We start from the raw sequence: 17726 nt of genomic DNA on the forward strand, positions 1-17726 counted from the left end.
AGCCCTCTATCAATTTCAGTGATAGGAGGCTAATTTATCCTAATTTAATTTTAGTTGAAATTAGGGTTCTTCGTTCATACAATTTGGGGCTTTTAGGTCTAGGCATGTGTTTTGATGAAATTGAGGGTAGAATACTGTTATGTATCATGTTATAAAAATTTGGGTAATTTTTGAGAATTTTTAGACACCATTGAGATTTATTAAGAATTATATGATTATATCATTTATTAAATAAAAAAAAATACAAAACATATAGAAATCAAATTCCATAAATATTGCCACTGAAATTTTATAGATTATACAAATTTTATGGAACCTTTATAAAACTTTTCTATATTTTTGGGAATATATAAATTTAAATGGATTTAATATGGTTTACATATATTCTAATCACTTAAAAATTCTAGATCATCACAAATAGATTTTATAAATACCTTTATTATTTCTTACTAGTTATATAATTGTTATAGAACTTTTATAGATTATTTCTATATTTTTTTAGCAAGTATTATGCAATTAAAGAAATTGTGAAATTGTTATACCAATAATCCCCACTACAAAATTATTATTTTTAGAATTAAAATATGTAATAATCATTAAATCTATTATATATGATAATTAGATCAGTTTTATGAACTTATTTAATTATTGGTTTTATCACATATTTGAAAACCATTAAAATGGTGATTCTATGATTTTGTCATTTTAATATATTCTAGAATCATATAATTACTGATTTGATTATTTTGGTTGAATAAATATAGTTTGATATAATTCTAAGTCCCCAAATAGGAGAACCCAATTTCCTAAAATCAATAGGTTATCCTTACGTTTAGTGTTTCCTTTATTTACTCTACGGTTATTATTTAGATATAAACCGTTCCTTTTCGTGCGGTGCATTCTCGTGGATTAACTCTTCGCAACCCGTGAGTAATTTCTTCCATTTCCCCTTTTTTTAAATCTTTTACAAATTTTGGGGTGCATCACGTTACACTTTTCGATTTACTTAACATGCTATGATCAAGTGTTATTATGTGAACGTCTTATGTGTATTCTATTATTCTATATGCTATCTGATGTCAAGTCTATTGCATGCTATTATTCTAGTGGATCCACACGGCTGACTAGGTTCCCCACGGCCATGGGTTGTAGCCTAGTATCGCCAACAGTATTAGACTCGCTCCTCGGGGCTTGAGCCTAATGCACGCTATTATCAGGAGTCTATTTATTTTGGTTGTTTGTGTTGTTATTGGTGGTGTATTCTTGTTTGGTAAATTTGGATTTATGGATATGTTTACTATGTTGATGATATGAGACCAATTACACACTAACCTTGAGGTGCATGTTAAAACTATTTTTTAAAAAGAAACAAATATAAAAATGTTTTCTATAAAACGGAGGAAATTATTCACCAACTTATTTGTTGACCCAAAAATATATTTTTCTAACGTGGTGCAGGTTTTTCAAAGTTGACGATCAAGTGATGTGGACACGTAGCATGGGCCTTAGGAAAATAAATTGAAATCTTGATATGTTTGTTTTGAACAATGTATGAACAATTTTGATTATTATATGACATGTGACTATTTAAATGGATATGCTTTAACTATTGAAACAATAATTAGTTGTCATGAGCTATGGGCAATCATCATGCCCCGTACCTTTCCGCTGCGGGTCGGGGTATGACAGATTATTATCAGAGCCAATGACTATAGGGAATTAAGATAGGTTATTAGACTCTTAGACTTAGTCTATAGTCGATCAGGTACCTTGGGTACCTTATGTGCTTAATTGTTTGATTGTCTTAGCTAAAAAAAATTTAAATTTCCCATGATTTAAATTTTCTAATGTCACACACATATGCATGTGAGCACATCAAATTGTTATATGCTATGTATTATATGCCATAAATGATAACATGTACCTTATTATTAAACTATAGTTTATTATTTCTTTTTCCATGTCATGTCGCACACACCTTATACTATATGCAAATAATCAATATTCCAATTCTTATTCTTATATGTCTAAAGTCTTGAATCAATTCATCTTCTTTAATACATTTCAATTATTCATGAGTTTGGTTTCATTTCATTTTTGAGTTTTCAAATTTCAATTGATATTTCACTCTCGTCAAAGTGAATTCTTGTGACGGACATGTAGTAACTGGAAGGGTTACGTACCGGTAGTCGGGACGTCCTGTCTAGGCTGGCATTCGTATAAATCCAATTAATGGACCAGTTTGCCTACCTGGGGACTAACGATGAGAGTACCGATACCTATTAGGCCAAAGCATGTCACACCAAACGTCACGTGAACTAACAACACTTTGATATGTCAAATGTGTCCGTGTTAATTCATGGATACTATCTTAAACATCGTTTTACAGCACCCCAAAACTCAAGTCATTTATTGATTCATGATTTTCTTTGGGTTAAGTTGTACGTCAATGGGTAGACATATGAGGACCATGCGAAAGCTCGGTAATTGCGGGTGCACACGTAATTACGAAAGTGACGCACAGAAGTCATATTAAACCCTATGATGTGCCAAACCTATGATTTTCAATATTTTATGATGAAATATTATTTTATCATAAGTTTTATTATTTTATCTTATTCCATGTGGTTAGTATATTGTTTCATATATAAACCATCGGAATAAATCCTTAAATATTCCACGAGATTCTAATGAATTTTCTTTAAACAAATCACCCTATATATTGTACGTTGTCGAAGGGCTCTACTTTTGCTACCCTTTGATACTCCATAAAATTTTCATTAGATTTGTATTCTTGAATCATGGGATTTTCCCTAAGTTCCATGATTTCACAAATCTTTGAATCCTAACCATCTGACCATCAATTCTCATTATGGGCTATACATCTTACTTAAGTTGTCCCTCACAGATGTCGCCCTATCGTCGTCGTCGTCGTCAACCGAGGATCTCCAACCGTCGAATGGCAACTTTGATAGCTGAACAAATGGCCGCAATTATTGCTACTATAGCCGTTTAGGTTCAACAGGCACTCAACGCCCACGTCTCCACGAATCAAATTGAAGAAGCTGAAGCTGAACCGTCTTCACCCGATAATAACCATCAAAGGAGTGAAACTAACCACGATTACGCCATACTAGCTATTCCGCTAAACCAGGTTGCTCCTAATCCTGTACCTAACAGAAAACCTTATCGCGGACATTTTCCTCAATGCCCCACTTATCAAAAACATCACCCAGCCAACACTTTGTGCCACCTTTGCACTTATTGTGGACTTTATGGTCACTTAATCGACACCTGTCGGCACTATAACCCTCAAACAGAACCACCTATGGCCCCATTTAATGTACAACACAAAACAACTCCATTTGACCAACCAAACACCCACCATATGATCCAACCGTATGTCCAACCCGACGCTCCACTAATGGATCAACCGATCGTACTTTATGGCACCCAACTCATTCCAAACGATTGAGCCGATCAAACCGAACTAGAGAACCAGAGTAACTAGAAGGCACGCGAACGAACACTCATCTAGATCCAAGACAACCATGACACGGTCAGCAATACGACGAAATTTTATGTGATGAGTTATTGCGAATAAAATGTTTTAAGTTAAATTTTGTATGAACTAGACAAAAAAAAAAGAAAAAAGATTGTTTCGAATTTCTGAGCGCAAGTGTAATAATGTGAATTTTGGTTATATGATTTGAACCTTAACGAGTCGTCTAATATGAGTCGAACGTCACAACACTAACCAATATCGTAACCTATGTCCGGAGTTTGGAAAATTCGAGTCGAGGGCACATGGTGACGATAAAATTTTTCTGATCTCAAAATATGTTTTATAAAATAATAATAATAAATATAATGAATATATGTTGTAAATGTGCTACTTTTGGCCAAAAATGTTTTCCCTAAAGTTTAACGAAAATATTTTCTAAATAAACTAAGTTGCTTTTGTATATCAACAATTTAAAATACCAATGTGCTACACTTGTTAAAGTGCAAAAAAAATAATAATAATTAACAAAATGAAATGAACTCGAGTTAAGATAACAAAGTTAGGGTTTCCTTAATTTATCTTAGGACCCTTCTACTTTTGTCCGAATCGTAATTATCGTCCGACTGGTGGAAGTGTAAATCAATGCTGCTACTTCATCTCCTTCGCCATTCGACTTCACGTTTAGTTTTCCCTCATTAACAACTTCACCTGCTACTCTCACTTCGTATCCTTGACGTTCGCACAAACGCCAATCGATACAATTACCAACTCTAAATCAGTACCGTTGATAGCCTGTGTCGTTGTCACACTTTAGACGTTACTATTTGTCGTCGTTTTCATCCTTTACCCAGACGTTTTGTTGTATCGCTATGCTATGCATTTATGATTTGTTTTATTGCTAGTTCATGTTGTTACAGTTTCACATCATCACTCATCACGGCTTACCTTTTCCCATAACTTGTGTGATATGGGTGTCGTCTCACTTATTCATAGACTGACCCTTTTTCCCCATAACTATGGATGTAGGTACTGCCACCATTTAGTCACACCCTTTTTGGGTTCGAGACTCATACATTAGTTGGTTGTGGTTTGGTTGTGGTTATTTAATTAGTAAGTTGAGTCGTCACATAGAACCAATCAAAACTGCTAACGAAGCCGATGAAACTTGATAAGGACATGGTGGATACGACGTTGGTACTTCCTATATATAAGTGTTCTTATCAAACTATCAAAAGCCTCGTTAGATTGGTTGACAGAAGTTCTATGCAAGATGTGTTGTCAATCATGATTCGAATAACGATGTGGATGAAAATTTGATAGAGACATGGTGGATACGCTGCTGGTACTTCCTATATATAAGTGTGTCTGTTAAATTTTCAAAAGCAGCGTTAGACTAATCATGAGTGTTTTAGTTAGTTTGTTTTGGTTTTGTGATTGGAGAATTCAAATTCTATGATTTCGCTAATCTAACTCAAATTGTCGCATTTTGTGGGAAATACACCAAGATCCCAAGTCTTGACACAGATTGCAGTTTAGCATCACGAGTATACATCATGACTCAGTTGCGAACTCTCCAGTGTTACTAATCATATTTGGGACATGATTTTCTCTCCAGCTACAATAAATCCTTGATAAGCCAAATTTTGGGCTTCGTGATTGTAATGATCATAGAGCCTATAATCGGCTATCTTGTACATTACAGTTAACACTCTTCATTTTCTGCATCCTTGGCATTTGAAAGCGATTCCTATAATTGGGTATGTAACCCTTGTCAGGAACGCTACCGCCTCAAAAAGTCTATACTCTTGATATGTCCTAGTTCGAGCGCATTCTCAGCAACATTAGAGTTTGTGTTTAACACTTGTTACCTGACATTCCTAAGGCACAATCTGATCTTATGATTCGAGTTCCTAATGCTATTACCAAATCAAATCGTTTAAGTGTATGGAAGACCTTACACATCATTCCATACGAGCCGTTTCCTCCTAATTTCGGGACGAAATTCCCAAAAGTTGGGGAGACTGTAACATCCATCAAAATCGGACCTCCGAAATCCGACCCGGATTATAAAACCGGACCTTTATCAATAAAATAAAAATAAGAATTTATATTACTCTATTTATTATGTAATTAATCGTCACATGTTGCATCGTATTAAAACCGGAATAAAAACGATAGTTTATAAGAGAATCCCAGTTAGATCGGTTAAAAATTATAAAGGAAATAATTAACTACGTTAAAATGGTAGTTAAAACGACTTCTGAACTTTAAAGGGGTTGTTTTTGTAATTAGTGGAAACTATATATTAAGAAACAAGTTAACTAGGTTAGTAAACCTAGTTAAGTTAGTAATTAGTGGAAACTATATATTATGAAACAAGTAAACTAGGTTTACTTTATATGGTTAATTAACCAAGTTAGTTTTTTTATATAAAACAAGTTAACTAGGTTACTTTATATGGTTAAGCTATGTTAGCAGCAGTTAGGAAGTATAAGGGGTGTTTATGAATATACTGAAACTGTGAATTAAAAAGAAACTAATGTGCTGGGCACAGATTTCGAACACGTGTACCCTTGTATAATACTTAACACACGAAACCACTGATCTACAACCCTTAAGGCGATGTAATCTGGTGCCATATTTCTTTAATACACTCACTGAAGCAATGTTTTAAATAAGAAAAAAAAAGAATGATGGTTGCTAGGAATCGAACCCGTAACCTTCTTTATAAGCAGGTGTCACTGAAACCAGGTAGACTACAACACAAGTTATAACCAGAACTTAAGGGTGGGCTTTAAAAATACATCCCAGAAACGTGAAACATATCATCTTCTCCACAAAACAACTCCAACCGACCCGACATCTAACCCACCACTAAAACCCGTTCGAATCTCGCGATTTATATGACGTTTTACATTCTAATTAGTTATAATTAACGTATAATGATGGAGACATAAACTTTATACCTTCTAATCGTTCTATTTTACAAAGTAAATGATCAAATTAAATTAAATCCTCTTTATGCAACCATTGAAGCACCATTGAAGCTTCAAGAACCCAATTCAACTTTAACAAATCCGATAGTTTCAGTGTACAAAATTAGCACCAGTCGAATCCCTGGAGTTTTTCACGCATTTCCTCACTCTCTAACCCAATTAACAAGCCTCCAATCACCCGGATTCAAGGTGAAATGTTTCTAGGGCTCGTAACTTGATTCTACAATATCTCCTTCAATTCTTAACCTTTTCAGGTAATTCCAAAGCTTATTGTGCTTTATTTTACATTCTCTACAAAAGCCCTCTATCAATTTTAGTGATAGAAGGCTAATTTATCCTAATTTAGTTTTAGTTGAAATTAGGGTTCTTCGTTCATACAATTTGGGGCTTTTAGGTCTAGGCATGTGTTTTGATGAAATTGAGGGTAGAATACTGTTATGTATCATGTTATAAAAATTTGGGTAATTTTTGAGAATTTTTAGACACCATTGAGATTTATTAAGAATTATATGATTATATCATTTATTAAATAAAAAAATACAAAACTTATAGAAATCAAATTCCATAAATATTGCCACTGAAATTTTATAGATTATACAAATTTTATGGAACCTTTATAAAACTTTTCTATATTTTTGGGAATATATAAATTTAAATGGATTTAATATGGTTTACATATATTCTAATCACTTAAAAATCCTAGATTATCACAAATAGATTTTATAAATACCTTTATTATTTCTTACTAGTTATATAATTGTTATAGAACTTTTATAGATTATTTCTATATTTTTTTAGCAACTATTATGCAATTAAAGAAATTGTGAAATTGTTATACCAATAATCCCCACTACAAAATTATTATTTTTAGAATTAAAATATGTAATAATCATTAAATCTATTATATATGATAATTAGATGAGTTTTATTAACTTATTTAATTATTGGTTTTATCACATATTTGAAAACCATTAAAATGGTGATTCTATGATTTTGTCATTTTAATATATTCTAGAATCATATAATTACTGATTTGATTATTTTGGTTGAATAAATATAGTTTGATATAATTCTAAGTCCCCAAATAAGAGAACCCAATTTCCTAAAATCAATAGGTTATCCTTACGTTTAGTGTTTCCTTTATTTACTCTACGGTTATTATTTAGATATAAACCGTTCCTTTTCGTGCGGTGCATTCTCGTGGATTAACTCTTCGCAACCCGTGAGTAATTTCTTCCATTTCCCCTTTTTTTAAATCTTTTACAAATTTTGGGTGCATCACGTTACACTTTTCGATTTACTTAACATGCTATGATCAAGTGTTATTATGTGAACGTCTTATGTGTATTCTATTATTCTATATGCTATCTGATGTCAAGTCTATTGCATGCTATTATTCTAGTGGATCCACACGGCTGACTAGGTTCCCCACGGCCATGGGTTGTAGCCTAGTATCGCCAACAGTATTATACTCGCTCCTCGGGGCTTGAGCCTAATGCACGCTATTATCAGGAGTCTATTTATTTTGGTTGTTTGTGTTGTTATTGGTGGTGTATTCTTGTTTGGTAAATTTGGATTTATGGATATGTTTACTATGTTGATGATATGAGACCAATTACACACTAACCTTGAGGTGCATGTTAAAAATATTTTTTAAAAAGAAACAAATATAAAATTGTTTTCTATAAAACGGAGGAAATTATTCACCAACTTATTTGTTGACCCAAAAATATATTTTTCTAACGTGGTGCAGGTTTTTCAAAGTTGACGATCAAGTGATGTGGACACGTAGCATGGGCCTTAGGAAAATAAATTGAAATCTTGATACGTTTGTTTTGAACAATGTATGAACAATTTTGATTATTATATGACATGTGACTATTTAAATGGATATGCTTTAACTATTGAAACAATAATTAGTTGTCATGAGCTATGGGCAATCATCATGCCCCGTACCTTTCCGCTGCGGGTCGGGGTGTGACACGTAATCACCGCATCCAGTGAAGATGTGTGTGGCAATGTTATTTTCATGGTTCGTCCTTGGTTCATGTATAACCACTTGCCTCCTTACATAAGGTGACAAACATGCCTTGCTCAATTTCTTATCTCTCTTGTCCGTTTCACCCACAGTCTTTTTGTTTATATTTTCATCTTCTTCATCATCTTTATCAGCTTCTTCATCATCAGGCAGCTCTTCAGGGTTTAAAATTGTATTTTCTTGCATCAACTTTGTGATGTCTGGAGTTTTGTCCTCATCACCCTTCTCCTGCACAACTGACCTGTTTGGCGTTTTTGGTGTTGATGGCGTTTTCATCTTGGGGTTTATTGGGTGTCTCTTCCTTTTCAAAAGTTTCCAAGAGGTTTTTCCCAGCTGTAGATGGTGGCTCCTCATATGGCGTTTTATCAAATACTGCACCTTGTTGGTCAACACTTTTGTTTACCATCTCCCCTTCAGTTTTTTCTAGTTCAGTGATGAACGCCTAACTGTATTGTGTTTCTGTTGGGGGGATGTTTTGTGTCTTATCAAATACAAGCATTTTTTGGGGTCTCTTCAGCAGGTTGCTGCAGATGTTTTTTATTGCTTTAATTACTTCATCCACCATCTTTGAATTATCTAGACCTTCTTTTATATCAATCATTTGTTTTAGATCTTGTCCAGGCAGCTCCAAAACCTCATCAATATTCTTTTTAATTATTTTTCCCTATTGTATCTGGAAATGTGATATTCAAGTGTCTTGAAATCACAATTCCATCTCTCAATATTGTTTTCGTTTATATCTTCATTTAATAATATAGTATCCTCATCATCATCATATATGGGGGCTGTTGTAGCAGTTGAGGGTTTGGCGTTTTGTTCTCCGGCCATATCCCCTTCTCCTTCTCCATCCCCTTATCCTTTCCCTTCCCCTTCCCATTCTCCTTTTCCTTCTCCTTCCCCCTTTCCTTCTCCTTCTCCTTCATTTTCAACTTCATTTGCGTTTTCATCAACTGTATCCATTTCAATGGCGTTTTCTATTCCAGCCATCTCTTTCTCCCCTTCTCCTTCATTTTCACCTCCTCCTTCTCCTTCTCCTTCATTTTCAACTTCATTGGTGTTTTCATCAACTGTTTCCACTTCAATGGCGTTTTCTATTCCAGCCATCTCCTTCTCCCCTTCTTCTTCATTTTCACCTCCTAGTACCACCTCATTTTCAACCTCACCTTCATTTTTACTTTATTCTCTTTTAGCTGGCACTTCCTTGGCGTTTTCATCAACAAATTTTGAGATGTTCTCCAACAAGTCAGACATTGTGAATATTTAATGTGTACCAGGAGGCTGTTTTGGTATTCAGTCTTTGACTGTTTTAACAATGTGCTCATTTTATTGTAAGTTATAACAGTCTTCTAATTCTTTGTATGCCCCATCAAATTTATCAGCCATTTCCTGTTAAATTAAAAAAAAGATTTTATTAATCATGGCGTTTAGTGGTTTTTATTAAATTTATTATTTGAACAACATACCTCTGCAGTTTCATTGTTTTGTTCTTCTTCATCAGCAAAAATGCTGTCATACTGTGTTACTCCTCTGACCAGAGCATGGTTCCCTGTTGCAGAAACTTCAAACATCATTTCTCGGCTTTCACTATCCTCATTCACCATCCTTTGAAGCGAAGCCTCTTCATCCTCATTATCTTCATTCTCATTCTCATTCTCATCATTGATGTGCATGGCGTTTTGCACAACAGGGTTGAGCCCAACATAATCATAATGATCATCATCATCAAAACCATCATCATCATCAAACTCATCATCATCCTCATCAGCATGATCATCAACATTGTCAACATCATCTTCATCTTCATTCTCAAAATCATCACCATCAGCTTCATCATCAACAATAACATGCATTTTTCTTGTTTTTGGGGTGTGCCTTCCTTAGCCTTTTTAACTGTTTTCCTTTTTTACTTCATTGCCAACAAGGCGTTTTGCCATTGCACCCTCAAACAAGCCAAGAGTATCTGTTGTAACCCACTCAATTGGGTATCCTTCTTTTTGGTCCCATTTTTTTCTATTGCAAGCATCGTTCACCAAGGCAAGCTGTAACAAAATAGATTTTTCAAATGACAGATATTTTTTTGGCGTTTTTATGACACACAAATGATATATGTTATATAGGGAAATTTTATTCTTACCGCAAGTATGATCAATGGCCCTGTGTAATGCTTTGTTGGAGACCATGCGGTTTTGGCTTGTTGCAAGCATCAGATGGTATAACCACACCAGTTCATTTGGTTTATTTGAACGTTTGGTTTAACGTTGTGCAAGAACTGTTTGTTGATGACTGCATTATCACTTGCATGCCCCATTATAGTGAAGAATGCTACAAGGAAATTTAGGCAGAAGTCTCTCCCGAAGCCATGTATCACAGGCAAAATGTCATCAAAGTAGAGCTTCACACTTGGTCTGGTAACCTAGTCAAACCTTTTGAACTGTGCTTTCCACTCAGCCACCACCTGGTCTTTAGTTGTTGGTCTTTTTTTTTCATGTTCACGGGCACCCTTCCATTTGGTATACCCGTTAAAGAGTTTATCAATTCTTCATTCATATGTACGGTATGGTTGCCAACGTTTAGGGTGTTTGTCTTTTCATTGTAATTTTCAACCAACCAGTACCCAAGCATTGTCGGCACGGTGTCTATTTTCAACTTTAGTGTAGCACCAAACCCCATTTGCTCTACTGCCTGTCTTTGATTTTGGTTTAGATTCATAATCCAACCAGTCAAGTTTGTAGGTTTTACTCTTTATAAACCCCTAGCCCCACTGAACTCATGATATGGTTCTTCCTCAACCTCAACATTCTGACTTAATGCCTTCCTCTTATTGGCATTCTTGGCCTTGCCAGTGTGCACATTTATTCTCAATCTCAACCTCTCTTCGCTTATAAAAATGATTTCATGGCGTTTTATTTTATGGCGTTTAATAACATAAATGATACATGTATGGCATTTCATAAATCAATCACAGATGATAGATGTTGAATAAGACAATAACAGATGATACATGGTGTTTATAACACAAATCATACATGTTTTGGCGTTTAGTAACAAAGTTATCAAACGATACATGTTTTGGCGTTTAGTAACACACTAACGATATATGTTTTTCAATAAGACAATCACATATGATTCATGGCGTTTAATAACACAAATTATATATGTAAAATTTCGTTCTCATACATTTTAACATTGTTAAGCAAACGATACAATTTTTGGCGTTTTGGTAACAAAGTATCAAAGTGTATTTACAACATCATGAAAAGTAACAATCTGTGCCATGTTCTCTTGTTGTCTTCTTTCGTTGCTCGTTGGGTTTTTGGCTTTTTGGAGCAGATAACCCTTCCCCTTCCATACTCATAGAAACTGCAAATTTATTGTTAAAATTAGAATGCCAAAAGCAGCATAAACTAGCACAATGTAAATCAAAGTTAACTCACTATTTTTTTTGCCTCTGGATCTGGTTTGATCTTTCGGCGCCATAGTACTTGTTGTTTCGCGTTTTCTAGGGTTTTCGCATTTTACGTTGGTTTTGGGGAAGTTTCTCTGGGAAGTATATATGTTTTGGTCACGCTTTGATGCGTTTTATAGATGAACATTTACCTTTTTGCCACACGCCCACTTTAAAAAGTTTATGTTATTTACGAAAATGTCACCACACCATCTAGTCCATAGATTGTTTTGACCTGACGATCCATAATCGTTTTCACTGTTCTCACACTTTCTCCCGTTTTCTCTAAATCCTGACCCTCTATATATATATATATATATATATATATGTATATGTATATGTATATGTATAAATATATCCTATTTTGGATTTGGAAGCAGATATCTGAGTGGCTCAAGAATCCTCCAGAAACATTTGGTCCTGACGACTGCTGGAAGGTTTGGCTTATCACTATCTTTTCTTTTCTTTCATCTTTAATTTTGTTCCATGGACAATGTTTATTCGTTTTCTTTCAATTCTACTTCAGACAAGTTCAACTGAGTTTCGTGATAATGGCTTTGGAAATTATGCTTAAAGGCCATGATGTCCTCACCGAAGAGTAAGTGTCATTTTGATTGAGTTTAGTCTGTCACATACTTACTAAGAATTGATCCTGTTTTCAGCAAGGCGCCCTATGAGTCAATCTATAGCACTGAAGTGGAACAGTTTGGCACTTGGTTAAAAAACGCCATGGGTAAGAAGGTTTTGAAGGTAGGTACTGTGATTCAGCTTGAAATACTTGAATTTCTTATGTATATTTGTTTTAACGAATTTATGTTTTTCAGTGTTTTCAGGATACGTGTTTGGAAGATGGTTAAAGTAAGAGAAAGGAGTTGTGGTCTGAAATTAAAAGATTCTCGAGGAACGCCATCCTCCGTATACTGACAATCGTTATGAAGGCTACGTGTATGATCCCACCATGACACCGACCCCCTCGTCTCATCCCTTACCGCAAGGTAAACATTATGTGTGTGCATTCCATGTTTCTTAGTTAGGACCTAACCATAGTATTTATTTCAGGAGTGCATTGCATGGCTTCTTTTATCACAAGGAAATTGATGAGCTTTTCGCTATGGAACTTTTTACAAGAAGGTGAGTAGAATAATTTGTAAGAGTGCAATATTAATTAAATTATTTAAGCTTAACGGATTTTGGCATTTGTTGCAGGTACGAGGAGCAATAGGAGTGCCATCTTAGATGGGAGTCCGATAATGAGCCGGAGGAGGAAAGGGAGAAGGAAAGGGAGAAACGTGAAGCGAAGAGGGAGCACGAAGATCTGGAAGGGCCGTTTGGGACTAGCTTCGATTGTCTTTGATCATGTTGTATACTTGAAACCTTGTTACCTCTATATACTCCAACTTGGACCATCAAGCACACATGCCCAACCCTTTAGACTGTTTGTCATCACTGCGGTAAGAGGCGTGGTTCCATGCCACGTCGGACCATCAACGCCCAGCGGGGGAACCTTTTGAACGGTGGGGTGCATTGGGATGTAGGTATGGTTCGACAAAATAGAACAAGATGAAACAATGTACTTCGATTTATAGTGAGAGAGAGATAGAAAGAGACCGCGGCGCATACTCTGCTTCATCTTGTTCCATTTTAGGGTTTGTGTTGTGTGTTGTGTGTCGTTTAAGAGAGAGAAGAAGGTATATGGGTTTTAATTAAATAGTGGGCTGCATATTGTGTTGATGGACCGTGTTTAGAACTTATAATTATAACCAAAGAGGTACACTTAAAATGGAGGATGTGAGTACACATTAGTAATTTCAGTTTCACATCAACATCACTTTTGACCATGATAAAAAAAGATGGATCATGTAAAACGAATTATTTGACCATCAAGTTCTATTGCTATAACCTTAAAAAATGGATTAATCCTTCTTATTTTCTTGTTCATATTTCTACTTTGTTATACCTATTTGGTTTGCTGTTTTTATACTTAATTGGTTTTACTGTCCAAAATTAACAAAGTATACGATTTTAGGTTGTTAAGTTTAATAAATTTGGTTTCCTTTGTATTTTCTTGATTCTAATTTGGTTTTGATTTAATAATTTTGTTTTGTGGCACAATTTTTGTTTTGAGTTTGGATAATTGGTTGAGGCCTTGGTGAGAAAAAAGTGATGCTACGTAGGCAACACATAGACGTATTTTTTCCCACTCAGAAATGCCCAAAATGAGTGTAATAAGAGGGGTGTGATTTATTTATAATAGTTCTATATATATTAACAAATATAATGTAATTGAATAAATATTTATAAAGCTGTGAACGGTTAATGAACAACCCACTTAAAATCCTTATTCCATAAAATTTTAGTTAAAACCCATATGCAACTCAACACATCACAGTCCACAGATAAAACCGTTAGTAATGGTTTGATTGGGTTTTAGATTTCAGCAGTTCGGTGCGGTTTCGGTTTTCTATGATAAAAAAAACGTTGATAGCAGTTCGACTTACTTTTTGACCTATAAAACCGAACTGTGAACACCCCATAGCCATAGTAGTTGGGCCAAAGTGCGAAGTATTATGTTCACTCAACTAGCTAGACTTGTTTGGAAAAATTGTTTAATACTCGAACGTGTGACTCGACGTCACATTGGTAATATGTCGTTTAGTTATGCGAATTGTATATTTATGTAAAATATAAATATTAAAGTTAATAACTATCGTCGAAATTCATCTTTAGATTCTTATCTAGGGTTCATGAACGTGCTTTTTTATAACGTGTGATTTCTAGTGGCGTACGTAATGTACGTTAATGCCAATTATAGGATACATTATATATATATATATATATATATATATATATATATATATATATATTCTGGGGGAGGTTCATTTAAGAAGAAAAATTAATTGAGAAGAAAAAGAACAAAGGGTAAAATTGTAAAACATCAAATATTTTTTTTTCATCTTATTTATTATTATCTTTGACTAATTAATTAGAGCATACGTACTGGGGCGCGATTTAGCCCCATAGCGCCTTTATAGCGTCATGAACACCAACACAAAGGGCGCTATGCCCAAAAAATTTTTGAAAGCGTTATAATTATCGCGGCGTTTTGAATGTTGATTTGATTTTTTTGACCGTTTGTAAACGGTCATTTTAATAAAAAAATCAATTTATTTTTCAAACTTTCTTTTAAATCATTCTCCTCTCCTATTTTTTTTACCACACACACTCAAACACTCTCATCTCTTCCAATTTTTTTTAAAATTCTTGATATTTTATACAATGCATCCATTCAACCGTGGCTTCATTCCTCCCCGATCAAGTGCGGACCCAAACCAAAGTGGTAATCCTACTCGCCCCGTGTCGCCGGTTCCCACTAGACCCAACCCTTTCGGCTCCGGTTTTCTCGATTACAATCAACAAAGTCCCGGGTTCATGAATCTTTTGAACCAACCGCTATCATGGGACCCTAATCTCTACGGGTGGAACCCAAATCAAAACACGGATGGGATGGGGTCGTCTCAAGCGTTTGGGTCGGCTCAAGCTTTCGGCTCCCCACTACACGAACCCGATGTTGTCCGGAGACGCAACCCGAGATACCGGATACGCAACCGGAGACGCAAAAAGGAAAAGGAAAAGCAAAACGGGCACATAAAAAGAAAGTGGAAACCAACACCCGAGCGAAAAAAAATGTGATAACGTGGGAGTCCGAACAGGAGTATGCGTTAACCCGCGCTTTCATCGATGTTTCGGAGGACCCGGTCATATGTATGTTTTTTGTTTCTGTTTTTAAATTTATTTTCTGTTTTTTAAATTTATTTTCTGTTTTATATTTATTTTCTGTTTTTTTTTTATTTTCTGTTTTATAATTATTTTCTGTTTTGTTTTATTTTCTGTTTTGTTTTATTTTCTGTTTTTTTTTATTTTCTGTTGTAAATTTATTTTCTGTTTTTTATTTATTTTCAGTTTTTATTTTTTAAAATTTTGGACTAACATTATATTTTGTTTTTTTTAGCAAACAATCAAAGTAAAACCGTATTTTGGAACCGAATACGAGAACTTTTTTTCGATCTCATGGGTAGAGGAGAGGATTACCGCCTACCGGACTCTATATCGGGGAAGTGGACCGATATAAACAGGAAATGCACAAACTTTCAAACCGTGTACCAACGCTTGTTTTCCGGATGGAAAAGTGGAAGTAGCGATGAAGACATTACGCAACAGGCATTGGTCGAGTATATGGAGGCTAATGGCCATTTCCCGTACATGAGGTGTTGGCAAATCCTTCGCCATAGCCCCAAATGGGCCACCGTATCTGCTCCGAGTGGTCGTTCGGGAAATACACGGCCATCAAAGAGGTCCAAAACAAACGAGTCGGGTGAACCCGAAACGCCAACCTCCAACGCTCGAAACACCGACTTGAACGAGGATATTCCGGATGACGAGCCGGTGGAGGAGCTACCAAGACCGCCCGAAAGAAAAAGCCAGGCGAAAAAACCCGAGTCGTCGTCGATGTCTATGGGAACGGATATGAGTAACGCATTTTCGGAGATAAACAAGCGACTTCAAGACATACACGAACTCGGTAATAAACGTTTGGAGGAGAACCGCGAAGTTACGGAGATTATGCGGGATAGACAATGGGCTCACGACTTTGAGTTCTACTCGAAACCGCATGACCACTTAACGGGAAAAGCTTTGAAAATAGCGTTGGCACAAAAGGAGCGGATTGAAAAAAAATATAACCTTTGATTGTGTAATTTTTTTTATGCTAGTTTAATGTTTTTTTATTTTACTGTACTTTTTTTATTTAATGAAATGAATTTTATTTTTAAAAAAGTTACAAATGAATTAAAAAAATAAAAATTAAAAAATGAGTAATGATTACGCAGGGGCTTTATGACTACGGCCTCAAATTGCATAACGCCCCATAAAGCCCCGGGGTGACGAGGCATGGGAGGTCGTTCGAAAACACGACAAATGGGCCCAAGTCCCATTGTTGGGTGAAGAAGGGGAAGGTTCGGCACAAAAAAGAAAGCCCGTCGACGTGGACCCTTCCATACCCGATATGAACGAAGACCCCTCGCCACAAAGAACACAACGGCGAGATAAGCGTCAAGCGACATCGTCCGAGGGCTCGGCCGAGTTGGCGGCACAATTCAAAGAGTACACCCCCATGAAAGAAGCGAAGCACGCGATTGAATTGGAGGCGATTGAATTGAGGAAGAAAAGAGAGTCGGAGGCTCGCGATCTCATATCGGAACAACGCGAGACGATGAGAAACTACAATTACGATCGAGATATGAAAACATTCCTCAAGCCGCACGACGATGCTCCGCCGGAAATGTTGCGGTTCATCATCGCCCGAAAGCGCGACATCGCTAACAAGTACGGGTGGCCGTGCAATTTCTAAAATTTTTATTTTCTAGTTTGAATGTAATTTTTAGTTTCTAGTTTGAATGTAATTTTTATTTTCTAGTTTGAGTGTAATTTTTTTTTTATTTTCTACTTTGAAATGTCTTTTGTTAAATTTTATTTAATTTTTATTAATATTTTTTTAATTTATAAACATGCATAAATTTACAACAAATAAAAAAAAAATAAAAATAAAAAGCAAGTCCCCTAAGAGAGGAGTGCCGCCATCAAATTAGGGTGTGAGGGGAGTTTAAAAGAGGAGTTGATGTGGCATAACCTGATTGGGTGTGCGTAAGAGATGGGACTCCCCTAAGAGGGGAGTGCCCCTCTCAC

The 17726-nt window shown here is 35.5% G+C and overlaps 1 protein-coding gene and 1 long non-coding RNA gene across 2 annotated transcripts; one reads left to right on the top strand and one right to left on the bottom strand.

Moving 5' to 3' along the window:
- Positions 1-11660: 11660 nt before the first annotated feature.
- On the bottom strand, positions 11661-13687 carry LOC110935220. The gene is made up of 2 exons (XR_002588963.1): positions 11974-13687; positions 11661-11899 (listed from the first exon to the last, which is right to left on the bottom strand). It is a non-coding gene; the product is annotated as an uncharacterized LOC110935220 (long non-coding RNA).
- A 2365-nt stretch (positions 13688-16052) lies between these two features.
- On the top strand, positions 16053-16730 carry LOC110934113. Its single transcript, XM_022177303.1, has one exon. The coding sequence runs from the start codon at positions 16053-16055 to the stop codon at positions 16728-16730; it is 678 nt and encodes a 225-aa protein (XP_022032995.1).
- The last annotated feature ends 996 nt before the right edge of the window (positions 16731-17726 follow it).

Source organism: Helianthus annuus, chromosome 4 (assembly GCF_002127325.2).
Source record: "Helianthus annuus cultivar XRQ/B chromosome 4, HanXRQr2.0-SUNRISE, whole genome shotgun sequence".
Classification (NCBI taxonomy): Eukaryota; Viridiplantae; Streptophyta; class Magnoliopsida; order Asterales; family Asteraceae; genus Helianthus; species Helianthus annuus.